The sequence below is a fragment of the Notolepis coatsorum genome (assembly GCF_963971535.1).
Source record: "Notolepis coatsorum genome assembly, chromosome: 8".
NCBI lineage: Eukaryota > Metazoa > Chordata > Actinopteri > Aulopiformes > Paralepididae > Notolepis > Notolepis coatsorum.
Genome location: NC_140172.1, coordinates 108,451,731 through 108,471,523, shown reverse-complemented (window position 1 = coordinate 108,471,523; position 19,793 = coordinate 108,451,731). Strand labels below are relative to the sequence as shown.

The 19,793-nt window shown below is 43.4% G+C and overlaps 1 protein-coding gene across 1 annotated transcript in view; it reads right to left on the bottom strand.

The window, feature by feature from the left end:
* LOC311233042 (hexokinase-2-like) overlaps nucleotides 1–15,381 on the bottom strand; it is a 66,301-nt gene extending 50,920 nt beyond the window's left edge. The window contains exons 1-2 of the mRNA XM_084319902.1: nucleotides 15,348–15,381; nucleotides 14,527–14,616 (exon numbers count right to left, since the gene is read on the bottom strand). Coding sequence (XP_084176028.1) covers nucleotides 14,527–14,616 — 90 coding nt within the window. The 5' untranslated portion in view covers nucleotides 15,348–15,381. The remainder of the gene's footprint in view (nucleotides 1–14,526; nucleotides 14,617–15,347) is intronic.
* Nucleotides 15,382–19,793: the final 4,412 nt, after the last annotated feature.

Sequence of the window (19,793 nt, the reverse complement as noted above, 5' to 3'; positions counted from 1 at the left end):
CTGTAGGCTATGCACAGTAACTGTATGCCATGTCTCTCACAAGCCCTGGCAGACTGCCTGGGCTCTCAGGATGTGTAATTGCTTGGTGTTAGGCCATGTGGAAATACCTGTGACAAGTTTCAACCTTTTTTTCCCCCTCTCATTGTCATGGTTGCTTGTTAGCTGTCTGTGCAGTCAGTGGCAGGGCTCTCCTCTCTTTCAAACATGTTATTGTTCCTAAAGCGTCAACCTCAACATGCTCCATCACTTCACTTTGTAGGCGTCCCGCGTCTGATTAATAAACGTAATTCTTAGGGAATTAATTATAACTAATTTACTCGCCGAACGTTCAGCGCCAGACCCGAGTATAGTCGGGTTTTGGCAGTTTTTTCTTTTGTTCGATATTTCCATTCATTATCGATCCAGGGAGCCTGGTGTTATCATAGGGATTGAGTCTGAGATCGCAAAAGTCCAATACCGCCGCCTGGTAGGATGCGGCCGGTGTTGCACATCCTTTGAAACTCTGTGTCTTGGGCTGTGCGGCGATTATATTGGTCCGGGCGGACTTTTCCATGTCGGGCAAGGGGAGCGGTTGTCCCGATCGGCTTGAGGAGCGTCAAATGCTCCAGATCAATGATGTATGGTGGATTATGTTGGTGACATGATCGACACCAATACTGGGACTCGCGATCAGATAATTGGAATATTCTTTTTGGGGCAGATCCTAGTCAAGGTAAGGGCTATATGATATAAATCTTGCGTTGATCAAAGCACGCCTTCATTGCGAAATAGTATTGTATCCATAGCTATAATATATAATATAGTTATAGCCCTGCAAACACCGCCACGTATTCCTATAATTGAATGCCTTGGCGCTGAATGAGTTAAAACTCAGGGAAAGGTGTTTTAGCCAACAGCTAGGCTAGTGGTCCAAATCCGTTTCCATTAATTTGTGTTAAGCTAGGCTAGCTTGCAGCCGGATAGCTTTTTACTGAAGGCACAGTGAGGAAATTGGTATATTCTTGTCTGACTCTGGAGAAGACAGTAGGCACATTTCCCATAAAGTTGACGTGTTCATTTAACCCTTTCACTGCCGCACTACCAAACGGTTAACCCTTTCACTGCGACAATACACAGAAGGTTAACCCTTTTACTGCGACAATACACAGAAGGTTAACCCTTTCACTGCCACGGTAACCGTCGGTAGTGTGATAGTAAAGGGTTAACCTTCTGTAGTGTGGCAGTGAACGGGTTAATGCATAAACATTAAAGACCCTACAACATAAAACAATATCACACAAAATAGAACCATAAAATAATAAAAACACATTAATATCAAGTGTTCGGAGGCAGGGTTAAATTAAGTAATATATTCTGAAACAAAGACAGCTCCCAATTGACTGTAAGACATTAATTGGTGTTTTAAATTCACCAAGAGTAATCAGATTGTAATGTATTCCAGAATGAGGGAGTGGAGTTCCTAAAGGTCATCTTGCATTATCTGTGCAGAACATATAGATACAGATAATAATAACATACAGATAATAAGTTAATTAATAAAATGTGTATTTAATCTCAAAAGATCATTGAGAGCAAGCTCTCATTTACAATGACATTGAGAGGTACAATATATAACTACAGACTGAGGTGAAATGGTTGGCTATTATAGATTTAAACTGACCAATGGATATTCAAGTATTGAGCTTTAAGGTGCTTTGCAAAACATTCCACATGCCGGGGGCACAGAAGCTAAAAGATTTTCCTAATTCTGTGCAAACTCTGGGGATCTTAAGCATAATTCAGCCAGATGGACATAGGGTATTGTGATATGAAAGTGCAAAGATAGGAAGGGAGCATAACCACAAGCCAATGTGGAAGCCTGCACATAGACAAAGAGGGCCAATTAACCTTTGTATACAAGATACAGTTTTGTGTAAGAGCTTTACAGCCACAAGCCTCAGAGCGCTATGCAGTCCATTTACTATGATACACGTAAACACTGGGTGGATGCATTCATATAAAGCAGATCCCCATAAAAACGTAACCGATCAATATCTTCCTGGATTCAATAGAAAAACATTTTCCTCGTCCGTGGTTTCAGTTCTAGTTTATTCACGAGCTTTAAATGAAAGCTGGCTACAGAATAACATTTCCATTTGTACTTGTACACTTGAACTGGTTCCATTTTCTCACCATGCACAGTTATAATGCATGGCGATATATGGAAAATGATCAACATACACTCTACTTTCTTATCAGCTCTATCTATCTGTCTACGTCACTCTCCCCTATCTGTCTACGTCACTCTCCCATATCTTTCTACGACGTCACTCTCCCCTATCTGTCTACGACGTCACTCTCCCCTATCTGTCTACAACGTCACTCTCCCCTATCTGTCTACGTCACTCTCCCCTATCTGTCTACAACGTCACTCTCCCCTATCTGTCTACGACGTCACTCTCCCCTATCTGTCTACGACGTCACTCTCCCCTATCTGTCTACGACGTCACTCTCCCCTATCTGTCTACAACGTCACTCTCCCCTATCTGTCTACGTCACTCTCCCCTATCTGTCTACAACGTCACTCTCCCCTATCTGTCTACGACGTCACTCTCCCCTATCTGTCTACGACGTCACTCTCCCCTATCTGTCTACGACGTCACTCTCCCCTATCTGTCTACAACGTCACTCTCCCCTATCTGTCTACGTCACTCTCCCCTATCTGTCTATGTGCAATGCACCCACTCAGTTTTGTCCACTCCCCTGCATAAATACTTTGTTAGCTCGTCATTCTACAGAGATCCAGGAAGTGCATTCACTGCTGTACTCTGAATCTATACTCAGAGTTAATTATATTGTTATATTGTTTATACTGCCTATTTCTTTTAATACTTTTCTACTGTACTATAATTCTATGACCTGTATCATGTATTATACTATTACCATGTTCCTGTACATCCCCTCCTCCCACCTCCCCCATGGTGCTATGATGCCTGAATTTCCCCAAGGGGATCAATAAAGGAATATCTTATCTTATCTCTCCACGCTGCAACCGGTACTTTTATTAGATGCCACCCCCAGCCAAAGACTCTGTTGTCTGCCTCTGTGAATAATATGTTTTTAGGCATGGCGGCACGGTGGTGTAGTGGTTAACACTGTCGCCTCACAGCTAGAAGGTCCTGGGTTCGATTCCCGCTTGGGGACCAGATCGCTGTGTTGCCAGTTACCCAGGTGGGGTATCTCCCGGGCCTTTCTGTGTGGAGTTTGCATGTTCTCCCCGTGCTTGTGTAACGGATGGTACCGCGAAGCCCAGTCGCGAAGAACTTCCGACGTTGAGAAGTGGCTGAGGCACGGTAGCGGTACCAGGAAGTAAAACTCACTCCCCTGAGGCATCCAGACTTGGTACAGAGGTCTGTGATGTCGCCCGGGGTTCGACTCCCACTCATGGCATGTTCAGAGTAGAACCGGTTACACTTGCAAGGGTTTCCCCTCCCGATAAGATAAACCTAATGGAAAAACATGCACAACAGATCGCTAACGCTGTTGCGTCTCTGACGAAGACGGACAGGAGCACTTGGATTGGTCCCCGGGTGCGGCGCACGCTGCAGCCCTTGTCTGCTCCCGGGTGCCCTTGGGGGGAAGGACGACGGGATGGGAGGTGCAGAGAGACATTTCATCAGTGACTCAGTGCATGTGTGTGCGTGTGTTCCTGAGGGTCGCCCATCGCATGATGTGTGTGTGTTAAAAAATCTCCATGACAAATAAAGACTTCTTCTTCTTCTTCTTCTTCTTCTTCTTCTTCTTCTTCTTCTTCTTCTTCTTCTTCTTCTTCTTCTTCTTCTTCTTCTTCTTCTTCTTCTTCTTCTTCTTCTTCTTCTTCTTCTTCTTCTTCTTCTTCTTCTTCTTCTTCTTCTTCTTCTTCTTCTTCTTCTTCATTATTCCCCATCACATGGAGCAGCCATAGTATCTGAAGTCTTTCTGTGTTCAAAACTAGTCACAGTAACATTCCTTCACGTGCCACAATACCAGAGGCGTGACAACTGAAACCATTCCACTATCCCTTTCTCTCCTTCAATCTATCTCCCTCCCCCCCCCTCTGCTCTCTCTGCATCCATCTCTCTGCTCTCTTTCTGCCCCCCCCCCCCCCCTCTGCTCTCTCTGCATCCGTCTCTCTGCTCTCTTTCTGCCCCCCCCCCCCCCCCTCTGCTCTCTCTGCATCCGTCTCTCTGCTCTCTTTCTGCCCCCCCCCCTCTCTTCCCCTTGTTGTGTTTATGGTAGTTATGAAATGTGCTTCACATGTAAATCACTCTCTTGTCTCTGCATGTTGGTTCTTGCAGCGGTGTCGGGGGGGAGTGGCTGACCGACATATTTTTATCATGATGATCACAACGGCCCATTAAAGGTTTGATTGATTGATTGATTGAAAACTTTATTAACAGATTGCAGAATGGGTACAGTACAGTACAGCTCAATACATACAATTGTTAAGGGGATGCAGACCAGAGAAAGACTTTCGTCTTGTTTACATCAGGGTCCCCCATTTTCAATTCATCATAACATATATGACATACACGACATACAGATAGACAGTACTGCTACATTTATACATTTATGACATACCAGATTTGCAAATACAGTACTGTTTGTGATACAAAAAGAGTCCAGAAAAGAGAGTATATACATTTGACGTAGAAACTGTACATTGGAGGAGGTTGGGTAGGTGGGGTGGGGTTGAGTGGGTGGGGGGGGGGGCACTGTACATTGGAGGTGGACGGTTGGGTGGGGTGGGGGGGGGAGGGGTTGGGTAGGAGGGGTGGGTGGGGGGGACACTGTACAACTGTACAAGCAAAACTGTACATTGGAATATTGACAAAAATAGATAGAATAGATAGGTAGAATCAGTAATGTCGTCAAACGGTGACCTCTAGGCTAAAGATGACAACGTGGCACTGCACTTCTCCAGAGAGGTCTGGGGAAATCCACAGTATAATAAGTTACTGAACTCCAAACCACACATCAGACCAAAACAACAAAGGGAAACAAGGCACAATACCAAACAAGGCTCTTTTAGCTAGAGGTCGCTGTTTGATGCATCGCATTACAGATTATACCTTTAAAAGAATATATACTGTTCCAACTTGGCAACATAAACATTCTAAATGGACCCACGTTTCTTTCCTGTTTGCTAATATCAACAGCTGACAGGGAAGGAACTTGGGTCAAAGCTGTTACCTAGCAACGCAACTCCACTGAAGCCATCTGTAGGTAAAGGGGCACTTCACCGAAAACAATGATGATTTATTTTGCACATAATCTCACACACATCCAAAAACCCTAAACAGTTTTGCACACATTCATTTAGTTTGACAGTTATTGAGAGTAAATCAGTTTGAATGTGGCCATCAGTGATCAGTCATCGAGGACACTGCATCCTTGTGTTGTGTTAATTACAGCTCCATGAAATTATGTAGATGCAATGCCTTGTTTTATAGGGACTACAACCTTATCATTTGATTAAGCTGTAATTACACAACACAATGATTCAATGTCCCAGATGACATCACTGGTGGCCATACTCAAAGTAATTTACTTTCAATAACTTGTCAAACTAAATTAGAACTAGGTGAAAAACTGTTTTGGATGTGTTTGAGATTATGTGCAAAAGAAATCATAATTTATTGGTGATGTTACAATCTGGCGATTGCAATTTCTAAATCTTTCACCTACATACTGTCACTTTAATGAGTATTAGATTGTATGAACTGTATTGTATGTGAAATAATTAGCTAATTCCTGAAATAAGCAGAAGGATTTATGAATCATAGAGCTGTAAATGGTAAATGGCTGCATTTATATAGCGCTTTTATCCAAAGTACTTTACAATTTGTTTCTCACATTTGACCCGTTCACTCACACATTCACACACGACGGCGGAGGCAACCATGCGAGGTGCCAACCTGCTCATCAGGAGCCACCCGGAGCCTATTTTCTCAAAATCCGCCTAAAATACATACATAAGTAAATGAAATATTGCTCCACTTCTACAAGGTATATTTGCATATTCCTGGTATCTAGGGACATCTATGGACCTCAGTGAATGTATTCCCAGTGTCAGAAATATTGTGTCTATTACTAGGCTTGCTTAAATTGTGATGAAACAAAGGAGAATAAGAATTATGATTTTTCTTTGCATCTTTGACAGTGAATAACACCATGCTAATAATAAAAACTGACACTGATCTCGTTCAGTACCTTCTTGAGATCATGTGTACATAAAATCTAAGGAAATTAATAAAGGGAAGATGATTAAAAAGAAAGGTTCTGTAGATACAGTACTGAATTCCCCCATCCAGACCAATGCAATTTGAAATATTATTATAGAATATAGAATAGCAGGCTTATAAATTACCTTATCATAGCCAATTCGCACATTTATATATATACATATATTATCTTTCAAATGGCCGAGTTCAATTTGGATTTAGTATCACCAGGCGTGCATAAGAACAGATAATGATATCTACTGTACTTTTTTATTTTCACCACGGTGCAACCGTTTTGAAACTAATTTCAGATCTAATTGTTGCTGCATGCTAACAATAGGGAAGAGAAACTAACTGCGTTTCAATATTTGTCCCGGTGACATTTGTCGCATGTCTTACCCGCCTCTTCTCCCATTCATCCTCTCCTCATCTGTCGGTCATGTCTGACCAGGAATAAAGCAATAAATGCTAAAAAATTTATCTTAAAAAAAAAGAAAATACAATTCCCATGATTCAAGGTTTTCCAAAATGGTCACCTCTCGCGGAATAGAACAGAGATTTCGAAAAGGAAAATCTATCTAATAACACTTTAACCTATTTCTAAACTAACGTATTGATGATAATATACATTATAAATGCTGTTGTGACATGGTTATGATGTTTATACTACGTTTGAAAATAAAAATGCTACTTTTATAGAACAATCTGGAGATATTGATTTATGACCAGATGTAATTTGCGGGCGGAAGCGGTTAGGTAGTGGGGCGGTTAAGCAAACTAATTGTGAGTTTTATGAAAGAAGCATGAAACTTTCAGCATATCATCTACATACCCCAATGTTTGATTTCAGATGTGGAAACACTTTCAGGCTGACCTCTGGTGACCTTGAGGGGTCATTGACCTCAGCATTGCATTTTTCCACTTTTCGTCCCATTATTCTCCTTTATAATAATATATATGTTTGTTAAAATGGCAGTTTTGTTCTAATAAAGACATTCACTTGCTCAGCCATGGCCAGTGGTGCAGTGCTGGGCAACCGCGGTCAAACGACGTTTGGGCTTCGAAGTGCGCGCATCCTATTATTATGCAAAGTCTAGGTGATAAGTGCCTAGACTTTGCATAATAATAGGATACCGTTTGGCCTCCGCCCATATTACGACTGCACCCCTGGCCATGGCCTTGTGTCCATGTGTCAGTTTGTTGCATGATTTTACTGCAGTAGACCAGCAGAGGGCAGTAGCCTGAAAAGAGTGCACATGAGAGAAGAGAAGAGATTTTGATGTATGGACAGGTGAGAATGTTCTTATTGATCAAATACTATTTCTAGCTGTTGATGATGAATGAAATGTTGTTGATGATGAATGAAATTTTATTAAATACAGTTAGATATCTAGCTAGCAACTATCGAGCTAGCTAGCCATTGTGCAATGTTAGCCAATCCACCTCCAACCTCTTCACCATTAATTCCTCCAAAGAGCTAGCTACTGGCAAGGCAGCCTACAACACTCTTCAGCAATTTGATGCAACACTGTGCCTGCATCATGTCAAAACGCCATATCCTGATTGATCCAGCCCAGCCTTCTACATCTAAGAAGCTGCATTTCCCCACTAACTGGGAACTCTGTGCTCTCTGCCAAGTGGAAACAAGGGAAGCTTTGCAATGTCCTGCCCGCTCAAGAAAGCCACCACTAGGCAGTGGTTATGTGTCATTGGCCAGGCATCTTCTTGAATTTCAAGAATTTGGACAGATACCCGCTGAGCTGGACCTAAACAGGCCCACCAAGTTACTGCTGCTAGCCTGTACAAGCTACTGCCCCTGGCCTCCAATCAGCACTGCATACCTGAAGCGGCCCCTCCAACATTTGAAGAATGGTGCCTACAGCGAGTCAGGGAAAGTGTGCATTTTGACTACTGGTTGAAAACCTTATCACTTGAGGTCCTCATGCTCATATACGTCAGATCACTGCGGGAGGGCAACTTTCAGCTCTATGTGGAAACCCTCAGACAGCTACTACCCTGGATGTTTGCTCTGGACCACACTCATTACTCCAGGTGGCTATCAGTGCATGTCTGTGACATGATGGTCCTCTCTGATAAACATCCAGCCATCCTGGAGGAGTTCTGTGTTGGAAAGTTTGTTGTGCATAAAACAAGTCACAAATTCTCTGCTATTGCAATTGACCACTGCCACGAAACAGAACAACGCACTCATCAAAGGATCTAGTGGAGCAGTTGGCCTGACAGAGAATCCTGGGGCACTGCATCGCTGGATGGTGGCAGGTCCAGAAATTGCCAGAATGACTACAGATTTTCGAGAATGAAAGCACCCCAGAAAGTGAAAATCGTCACCACGAGCAGCAGCCAGCAGTGCAAGAAACCTTCATAAAACATGTTAGGTCCCTCACAGCAGTGATCGAAGAGATGGGGAACCCATTTCTTGAAGAGTCAGGATCTCCTGGTGCTTGACTCTAAAGACATCATGAGTTCATCAGTTGCAGACACAGTAAGGAAAGTGGAGTCACTTGGTGCACAACAGTACAAGACCTTTGTGGAAGAACGCCTGGAGCAGCAAACAAAGCCAGTCACAGATACCCTGCCCAAGAACAAATTGCCTCTGTTCAGCTGCCCACCAGTGAAAACACAGTCAAAGCAGAAGATACAACTTGAAGCACTGAAGCGTGATTGCAATCTCTTCTTGCGGCTGTATATGGCTTGCCAAACACGTGATGGCAATCTGGATCAGTTCTTCAGTCATGATGAAAACCAGGAAGCACCACCATCTTTATCTCAAGGAGGGAAGATGCGGCTTGGTACAAAAGCAGACCTCTTGCACTGCATAATGATTGATGACACTGACTCACAACCTCCTCCTGTGGTTGATGCTGTGTTCCTTGATGGTGCAGCTGTGGTCCAGATGCTGAATCCTGGTCCAGCAAAGACCTTCCAGGACTATGCAGATAGTGTCTTTGTGCCATATGCAAAATCCCAGCTTGAGAAAACAAGGCATCTTGATGTTATCGGGGACATCTATATCCCAGACAGTCTGAAAGGAACCACCCGACAGAAGAGAGGGAAGGGAATCAGGAGACGGGTGATGCCTACCACTGCACTGCCAAAGCACTGGAAAGACTTCCTGCGTGTTGATGAGAACAAAACAGAATTGTTTGGATTCCTCTCTCAGCAAGTCATTTGCATCACAGTAGATGAGAGAAAAGAAGTTTACGCAACTCATGGCAAAATGGTGCTCTGCTCTCCTCCCCAGTGTGACGTGACAAATCTCACCCCATGTTCTCACGAGAAAGCAGACACACGCTTGCTTCTGCATGTGTCAGATGCTGTTCAGAAGGGTTGCAAGAAGGTTACTATTCGTACTGTTGACACAGATGTTGTAGTCCTGGCCGTGGCCATGTTTAGGAAGATCAAGCCAGAGGAAATGTGGATTGCTCTTGGTAGTGGAACCAACCTCAGATATATTGGCGTTCATGAAATAGCCAACAAGCTGGGTCCAAGTACCTGTGCTGCTCTCCCATTGTTCCACGCACTCACAGGATGTGACACAGTCTCAGCATTTGCTGGAAGAGGAAAGAAAACAGCATGGCAGACTTGGAAGGCTTTCCCTGAAGTGACTGAGGCTTTCAATGAGCTCCTGCAGATGCAGGGTGATGTAAGTGAGCTGTCCAAGTCATGGTTGGAGCGCTTTGTCGTACTGATGTATGACAGGACAAGCGAAACCACAGAGGTAAATGAAGCTAGAAAACAGCTCTTCACTCAGAAATCCAGAGCTCTGGAGAACATGCCCCCAACGAAGGTTGCACTAGAGCAACACATTAAGCCTGCTTGCCTCAACGACTACCGCCCTGTAGCTCTCACCTCCATAGCCATGAAGTGCTTTGAGAAGCTAGTAAAGGGCTACATCTGCTCCTCCCTCCCCATCAACCTGGACCCCCTGCAATCACACCTGGACAAGAGGCAGGGGAACTATGTGAGAATGCTGTTCATCGACTACAGCTCAGCATTCAATACCATAGTCCCCTCCAAACTCATAGCCAAGCTCAGGGACCTGGGCTTGAACTATGACCTCTGCCAGTGGGTCTTGGACTTCCTGATGGGCAGACCCCAGGTGGTGAGAGCAGGCAACTGCACCTCCTCATCTATCACTCTCAACATAGGGGCCCCCCAGGGCTGTGTTCTGAGTCCCCTCCTCTACTCCCTGTACACACATGACTGTGTGCACAGCGGAACAACAACACAATCATCAAATCTGCTGACGACACAGTAGTGGTGGGCCTGATCTCTGCAAACGACGAGAGGGCCTACCTGGAGGAGGTCAAGGTTCTAGTGGGATGGTGTCAAGAGAACAGCCTCTCCCTGAACGTCAGCAAAACAAAGGAGATGATTGTGGACTTTAGGAGGTCGGGGGTCAGGGACCACAGCCCCCTCAGCATCGACGGGGCACCGGTTGAGAGAGTGAACAGTTTTAAGTACCTTGGAGTCCACATATCCGAGGACTTGACATGGACCACACACATTGACAGTGTTGTGAAGAAGGCACGGCAACGCCTCTACTTCCTCAGGTGCCTAAGGAAGTTCCAAGTCAGTCAGACAATCGTTAAGAACTTCTACTCATGCACAATAGAGAGCATCCTGACTGGCAATATCACCTCCTGGTTTGGGAATAGCACCGCACAAGACCGTAGCAGACTACAGAGAGTGGCCCGTTCAGCCGAACGCACAATTGGAGGGGGGCTTCCCACTCTCCAGGACATTTACAACAAGCGGTGCATGGGTAAGGCTAAGAGAATTATCAAAGACTCCAGCCACCCAAACAACTGCCTCTTTGAACTGCTGCGGTCAGGCAAGCGATACCGGAGTCTCATGGCAAGCACAGAGAGACTCAGAAGAAGCTTCTATTCCCAGGCCATCAGGATGCTCAACGAACAATAACACTATGTAACAACCATCAAATGCACTCACAGCACACACATCCACACACACACACTCACTTTAAACAAACAACTCACTGCAGCACCCACTTTAACCACTTTATAACACCTAAACACACTTTATATTGATTGGTAAAGAATTTGCACTACAACCCATACCTCATTACACCTTACTGTAAATTGTACCTAAATTGTACCTCATCCCATTTCTGATTTGCACTGTATAGTATATTGTATGGTAACTCAGTTACTTCTACTCTGCATTGAGCATTGTATATATGTGTAGACTGAACACTTTTGTCTACGTACTTGACTCTATTTTATACTTGCTATACTTATTTTATACTTATATATATTTTTCTAGCACAGTCTCTGGAATGTAACAGAAAGAAGCATTTTGTATAAAAGTATTCTGTACTTCTGTATGACAACTGATAAAGAAACTTGAACTTGAACTTGAGCTATCAGGCCAATGTTTGGAGCAACACCTTGGAACCTGACCCTCAGCTGCCAAGCCCTGCTGATTGGAGCTGGGTGAAAGAAGAAATGGGATGGCAGCCACTGTGGACCACCCTTCCAGAAGCATCACAGAGCTGCTATGAACTGATCCATTGTGGTTGCAAGAAAGGGTGTACAACACGCTGCAAGTGCAAAAAGGCTGCCCTCAAGTGTACTGCCCTTTGCTCATGCTCAGGAGACTGTTAGGCCTCACTAATAATGTCATTGTAGGGCAGGTACTACTTAGTACAACTAGGGTAGGTTAAGAGATGTCAACTGTTCAATACAATTTAACACGCATATTGTTGAAAGTCCTTTTTTTGAGTCTTTGTGTTTGTGTGAGGTGTGTTTGTATGACATGAAACCCAATTGCCATATCCTATACAGCTGATTTAATCTATTAAAGCACTTTTATGATGACCAGTGGGTTCCACAACTCTTCTTTTTTATATAATACCTTTGTGCCTGGAAAAAAAGTTAAAAATAACATGTTTTTGAGAGCCCAAAATGTGTACAGCCTCTGACAAGTTCCAGAGGTAAATTCAGAAGTGTTTGCACGTCTGAAAACAAACTTCATGCTATATAGAAACACTGTAGAAAGTTTCATGCTTCTTTCATAAAATGCACAATACCTTCCATTAGGGCTGTCCCCGACTAAGGATTTGGATAGTCGACTATGATTGGCCAAAATTTGCCGTTAGTCGACTAAAGAAATTTAATAAAATAAAAAGTATAATATATATTTTTTTTTTATTCCATTTGGGCTGTGGGGGTGCTTAATGTCTGAAGGAGTCGACTGAAGGGTTCTTGTCTTCTGCAAAAGCATGCAATTGGTCCACTGATGGATACATCTTGATATTTGTTTACGTTTAGTCTAGTCTAGTGTATTCATTAGATGGGTGAAATCCTCTTTCAGTGCCTCTGTGCCTGTTTTCGTAGGCAGTTAGCCTCTGGTATGCGTGCCATTAGCATTAGCCACGCTTCTAGGCTTCTTTTCTTTTGGAAAGAATGATACAAAAAATTCAAAAAATTATGAAAAATCGAATCGACTAATAGGGGTCAGCCCTACCTTCCATTATGAGCTTATCTGCCCCACTAAGGGGTTTACCAGACGATTGTTCTACCTGCCACTGTCGCCCCCCCAGCTGTAACTGCAATGGGCTGACTGAACTGCATCTACACCACTGACAAGCACATACAATCACAGAGGAGGCATGATGGCCTAGACTCGGAGGAGGTAAAGAGGCTACCCAGTAGCGGAAAGGTTGCTTGTTCGATCCCAGGCCAGCTTCCAGCTATGAGCTGGTGACTGAACGGTTGGTATTATGGAAGTGCCCATCATCTATATACCTAAATGCCCTTGAGCACGGCACTGGACCCACCAACTGCTCCAGGGTCACTGCACTGAGGGATATGCACAATTATTTCAAATTTAAATAGCCTTGTACTGTACATTGACAATAAAGTAATCTTCTTTTATTTGCCACGAGGCGCCCCTGACATGGACATTGGTAACTATCAGCTACCTCACCGCTTGCAAACATCCTGGTCAAACATCCCCCTCCTGAACTACATCTGTTACATTACTTGACATACAATACATACATTAGCCTGCTGTATATATTACAACTATTTGCCCCCAAGTGGTGAAAACAAGCTTCCTTCCCAAGTCAGGACTACAGAGTCACTATCAAAAATACAATATACACTGCCTCTCCTCTCTTGAGTGAAACCCCTTTGAACAACCCTCCCTCCTCCCTGTTGTACAAGATGTTCTGCTCTGACACGAAGCTAACAGGTGAAACCATTGTGGTGCTAAAGCTGGGAAATGGTCTAAAAAGCTACCAGTTCAAGATGAACAAGTTTTAAGTTAAGGTCTGCATAAAAAAGCAGTTTTACAAGTTTAGCCTCTATTTTTGCACTTTGTATTTCCTGTAAAGAACCCAGATGTGGTTATTGAGTAATTGAGAAGTAGCTTTTACTACACTGCACTTAGTTTTCACTTTCAACTGAGTGTATTGAAAGTATTTTTCATAACCACCACCATAACCATTATAATTATCACCACCAGGCGGCACAAGTGTAATAGTATTTGACTTTCGGTCTGGTCGGTGTGTGTGCATGCGCATGTGTGTGTATATGTGTGTGTGTGTGTGTGTGTGTGTGTGTGTGTGTGTGTGTGTGTGTGTGTGTGTGTGTGTGTGTGTGTGTGTGTGTGTGTGTGTGTGTGTGTGTGTGTCTGTGTCTGTGTCTGTGTCTGTGTGTGTGTGTGTGTGTGTGTGTGTGTGTGTGTGTGTGTGTGTGTGTGTGTGTGTCTGTGTCTGTGTCTGTGTCTGTGTGTGTGTGTGTGTGTGTGCGTGTGTGTGTGTGTGTGTGTGTGTGTGTGTGCCTGCGTCTGTGTGATATGCATAGTTCCTTAACTAACAGGTCAGGGTGGATGAAACTTGCCACATAAGCCCCTTTTCCACCACAGAAACATTTCCCCCGGAACTAGGAACATTTTGAGGGACTCTACTACTTCCACCACCGGGACCGCAGGGTCTAAGCAGAAGTTCCAGGACTTAATTCTACCCCCAAAACATCCCTGCTCTAGGACTTTTCTGAAGTGCAGGAACTTTGGGAGTGGTGCTTGCAGCGCTGAACATTCAGAACTCTAAAACTGTCATTTTCTAAAATTTGCAGCACATTTCCCCCCAGTAAATCTTTTAAATAATCAATATTGTACAGAACAGTCAGAACAGTCCTACGTGTGTAAGTGTTTAACTAAACTTAAACTTGAATCTTAACTGATATAATACTACAATATGTTCTCCATCACTCCCCAATGCCCCGGTGAGAGTTACCTTACTGAGGGTGTCAGCGGGGATGCTGTCCAGCCTGCACTTCTTGGGACAGGGGCTGGCCGAGTCATCATTAGTCACTGTGGTATTCATCTGTACAGAGCACACGCATCGCATCAAGAATGAATGAATGAGGAATGCAGACATGCCCCATACACCCACACCCATCACATGTTGAAGGGAAATAAAAATGTCAAAGTTCCTATTAAGGATTTCAGGCTGCCATCTCCAAACCAGAGCGACCGTGTGAAATTCTAATGAAACCAAATTTGCCTTATAGTCTTGACTTGCCATGAATGCTATAGTGGAAAGCTACAGGCTATGTAATGGGCAAGTGAAACCTAATTCCTGCATCCAATGCATAACATGAACTAAAATCCATGCTTATTATGGTTGGCAATGATATAAGTCATTAGAAAGGTTTCTGGCAAAAGAAAGTGTAAAGACAACTAGGCTATAACTTGGAACATTGAACATTATAGTCAAAACAATTATAAAGGTTAGGCTGGTAACAATGTTATTATAAAGCTGTTCCAGAAACATAGCAAGGTTTTATTACTATGGCTTTACAACTCATCGACCAAGCTACTCTGGAACCGAGTGAAACACATCAGACCGGTATCCAATCAGGCTGAACAGCCTGTGGCATTTGAATCAGCATGTAATGCTCTCACTCGCCCATGTTTCTTAAAAAGGATTGTACAACTTAAAGATATAGCTACATGTAGAAACTAGATAGTCTACAGACCACAGACAACAACAAAAAAACGAAAAACAAACAATGTGTTTAAAGGAACCCCCTTCCAATCCAGTGTCAAACGTACCTTGTGTCTTGATGTCGATGGGTACTCTGCCTGACTGGAGTCAACTTCCTCATGTATAATAACACAAGTTCACTTTGGGGGAGTGAAAACACCCACTTCTTTAAAGAGGGAGGTCTACTGTAACTCTGTAGCTATTTAAGACAGGCCTACCTGCTTGCCTTTCTACAATTATATTAAATATATATATATATATATACAGTATATACTAATAATAGTTTACCATTCTGCATAACAAATCAAAACAAGACTTACAAAATAAAATAATCAAATATGCATGAAGAAATGTTCATTCGAATTCCCAGAGAAACCTATTCAAAGGTACTGATTCGCCCCTCATTGAAGCATTATGTGCCAAGCCATAGGCTACTTTTAGGCCTATGTCCATTATCATTGAACTGAAATGAACAGCCAGTGTCACCAGGACCATCTTAAAACAAGTATAGCCTCTGAAAACCAAACTGCAATTATAACACAACGCTAAATGTTTTTGGGTGCAGTAGTGCCTCTTTGAGGCCCAAACGGTAATCCAAACGTAAACAACGGGTAGCGCCACCACCACAAATTAAGAAATTGAAACATTCAGTTTTTAAATCATTCTCTGGTTGTCTGACTTGGCAGATAAATATGAGTTTTTACTTGTATTTGCTGTATTTTGTGGCTGTAATGTAATAAAAATACACTTTATTTGTATAGCACTTTTCATACAGAAGTTGCAGTTCAAAGTGTTTCACAACAGTAAAGAATACAGGCATAAGCGAGCATAGAAAAGATAGAGGTAGCAAGGTAAGGTAAATCACAGTGTTTCACATTAGGATCTAGCATCCCAATAGGCCTCTCTGTAAAAGGTTTGTTTACACTGCTGCTAGGCCTAATGCTTGTAGGCACTGGAGTAAAACAGACCCATTCCGTGATGTCCTGCCCTGCTCCCTATGTTATGTTTTCCATTGTTTCACGTCATTCGGGTAATTCATTCCGGTAGTTTTCCCCCCAGGCAGTCAAACTCCTAGCATGAAATCCTGTTCCTGTCACAAACTACACCCTTGCCGTGTTTGTTATGTAGAAGCCTAGAGCTACTTTATGACAGATTCTACTGCCACTTTGCACCACACTGTGATTATTGTATTGTAAATTCTTTTAAATGTACAAATTCTTTTGTACATTGCTCATGCTGCTAATGTTTTAAAATCTTTATACAGTTTTTATCGATTTATTTTTGTACTACTTTATGTTGACGCTGCTGCCAGGCAAAATAATTCCACGTCCTCTATGCTGTAACAGGAATAGCGGATGTAACGGTAAAACTGATTCAGATTCATCATTTCCTGTTTCATTTTGAAATAACCTCCCTAATTCGTTTCAATGCACCCCCTCCCCCACCTGATTAGTTTCATTCATTAGTGTCCCTCTCCTCCCGTTTCTCTGTCTAGGTCTAGTTCTATGTAGTATGCGTCAGTGTCTAGGTCATCCAGTTCTACGTGTAGTATGCGCCTGCCCTGTTTGTAAGGGCTATTCCCCATTTGTAATATTTCCCTCCCTAGTGTATTTAGTCTGTGTGTGATCCCCTCTCTCTGTGCCAGTTTGTCTTTGTACCCAGCCTTTTTCTAGTATCTAGTTCTCTGGTGTATTTGACCTCTGCTTTCTCTTACCTGGGCCGCGCCTTTGTCTTTTCCTTGTCTGATTTCCTTTGCCTGAACTTCCAACTGGCTCCCTGTGTACAGAACATTTGCAATGAAGACGGTTTTTGATCAAGATTTCTGTCTCCGAGTCGTGTGATTGAGTTATCTTGCCAGTCATTTTACCTGTTGTTACACATTCTGCTTTATGATGGGTTGAGAAGTTCCAAAAAAACATATTTTCAAAAAAATAACTAAATTTGGCACACCCGCATTAGAACAAAATTAACACCTGTTTTTAAAATGATTGTTGCCAATAAACAATTCATTATGGACTAAAAACGTAACTATTTTTGGCAAACGGCGGCTTTGGACTGTCCGTGGTGAGTTTTTGGAGAAGATTGGAATATATTAAGTGCCTCCAAGTGGGTCTCTCCCATTTTTGGAGTGAACCAGTTCCCAACTCTGTATCCCAAAGCCAGAATCCAGAGAAGTAAGACTCAAACTTGTGATGTCATCATGTATAAAGTCTGGAACTGCTCCACTGATGATGAATGGGAGACTGATTGTCCCACAGAATGTCTGTTTTCTTTTTTATACCCAAATTAACTAATCATAGTGTTCTCAGTTCTGAAACAGAAAATGTATCAGATGTATTGGATGTATCTTAGACCATGAAACTAGGAAATGGGCATAGATCCCCTTTATGCATGTGACTATAGGCATAACCCACATTCATATCTACTGTAACTATAAAGGAGGGAATCTGATCTGTGTGTGCATGTCTGCCTGTCCTTTGCATTTCTCGAGAACCGTTCATCCGACCAACGGGTGTATTGCTGAGGACCCAGAGGAGTGCAGTGTCAGATTTGGTGTAATTTGGCCAGATGGTGGCACTATAATGCTATAACAACGGCCTTTACATTTGGCGGGTATTGCTGAGGAGCCAACGGAGCACGGTGTTGCGTGTGGGGTGACTCGGATGAGTGGTTCTGGAAAACGCTGAAAGCAGCCATACGGTGGGCCGAGCAATTGGTCCGTTCTGAATAGCCACACGCTCCGTCCGGGCACTGTTCAAATAAATCACAGAATGGGGCTTTAACAACAACAAGAAAGGTCGTGCTCGTGAGCTTCACAGTGTCACAAACTACAAGTTGGTGCAATTTAACATTGTGTCACCCAAAAGGTTACAAAACACCCAGCACGACCACAGTGGATGGCTCTGCGAGGCCAGTGGATTGCTTAAGTATCACAGGAAATGTCCATATGGCCAACCGTTAAAGAAGGATGAAGGCCTATTTCACATTCATACAGGTTGTATTGAGGGTGAGCTCTACCTGATATGCAAATAGTAGGTATTTCTTCTTTTCTTCATAACATAGCCAAGTCATAATATAACATAGCCAAGTCATGTGACCCACCACCCTATTGACCCTTTTACTGATTGTAAACGATGATGATGTTTTCAGGATGCATGCACAAAAACGGAAAAAACTCCAGGGACAGTCTGGACGAAACCATGTGACGTCCGGCGACCTGTCCGTGTGTTGGGTTACCTTCGCCTAATCACATGCTTTCATCCAGCATGTCCCCGGAGTCTCTCCCACAGAAAGACAGTGGAGTGCAATAACAGTCTAACCAGGTAAGGGCATTAAACACCAAAGATCCGGACCTATGTTCTAATTCATTCTAAGAGACACCACTATTTCAGGTGTTGAGAGCTGGGTCAGAATTGTAACCGAATGTGACGAGAGTGCAATCTGGAAACGGAAGCAGAGTTAAAACCTGTTAAGCTGTAGCCCTATTTTCAGAAAGTAAATGGCTGTTACTAGGCTTGAGTAAATTGTAATGAAAAAAAGGAGAATATAAATTATGATTTATTTTTGCATCTGTGCCGGTGAATAACACTATGTTACAATTGTGCTGGAACCGAGCCCACTCACTGAGCTCATTCAGCACCTTCTTGAGATCAAGTGTAAAAAAAATCTAAGCAAATGAATAAAGGACAGATGATATAACTAGCCTTCCAGGAATTATCCTAGACCAGGGTTCGATTCCCGCTTGGGGACGAGGTTTCCATGATGCCAGGTACTCAGGTGGGGTATCTCCCGGGCCTTTCTGTGTGGAGTTTGCATGTTCTCCCCGTGCTCGCAAGGGTTCCCCCCCCCGATAAGATAAACCCAATGGAAAAACATGCACAACAGATCGCTAACGCTGTGGCGTCCTTGACGAAGACGGACAGGAGCACTTGGATTGGTCCCCGGGCCGCGGCTCACGTTGACGCCCTATATGCTCCCGGCTGCCCATGGGGGGAAGGACAACGGGATGGGAAAAGTGCAGAGAGACATTTCATCAGCGACTCAGTGCAAGTGTGTGTGTGTTCCTGTGGGTCGCCCATCTCGCGTGTGTGTGTTAAAACTGCATGACAAATAAAGACTTCTAGTCTAACAATTATTATAGAATTAGAGCCCTATTTGTTGCCTGTCGATTGCCAGGTGCTTTCAGGTGACAAAATCCGTTCAGCGGTTCTCGAGTTACATGCCGATATGTGAGGCGTGCGCCAAAGTACACATTACCACCCCCGACTCCCGGGGCTCTCGCTCCGTCAATCATTTGGCGATCTCGAAGATCTTTGGACAGGGTTGTAGCCAATGAGTGTGGCTTTCCAATGATATCACACATATGGATCTAATACGGTCTCTATTGATCGATTTATGATAAAGAAAAGCAGGGTCCCCTTATAAGGGGACCTTACGGCTTAACAGGTTAAGAGTTTTGCTTTGGTGCCCTCTATGGCCCACTGGCTACATTACAGAGTAATGTACTGCAGTGG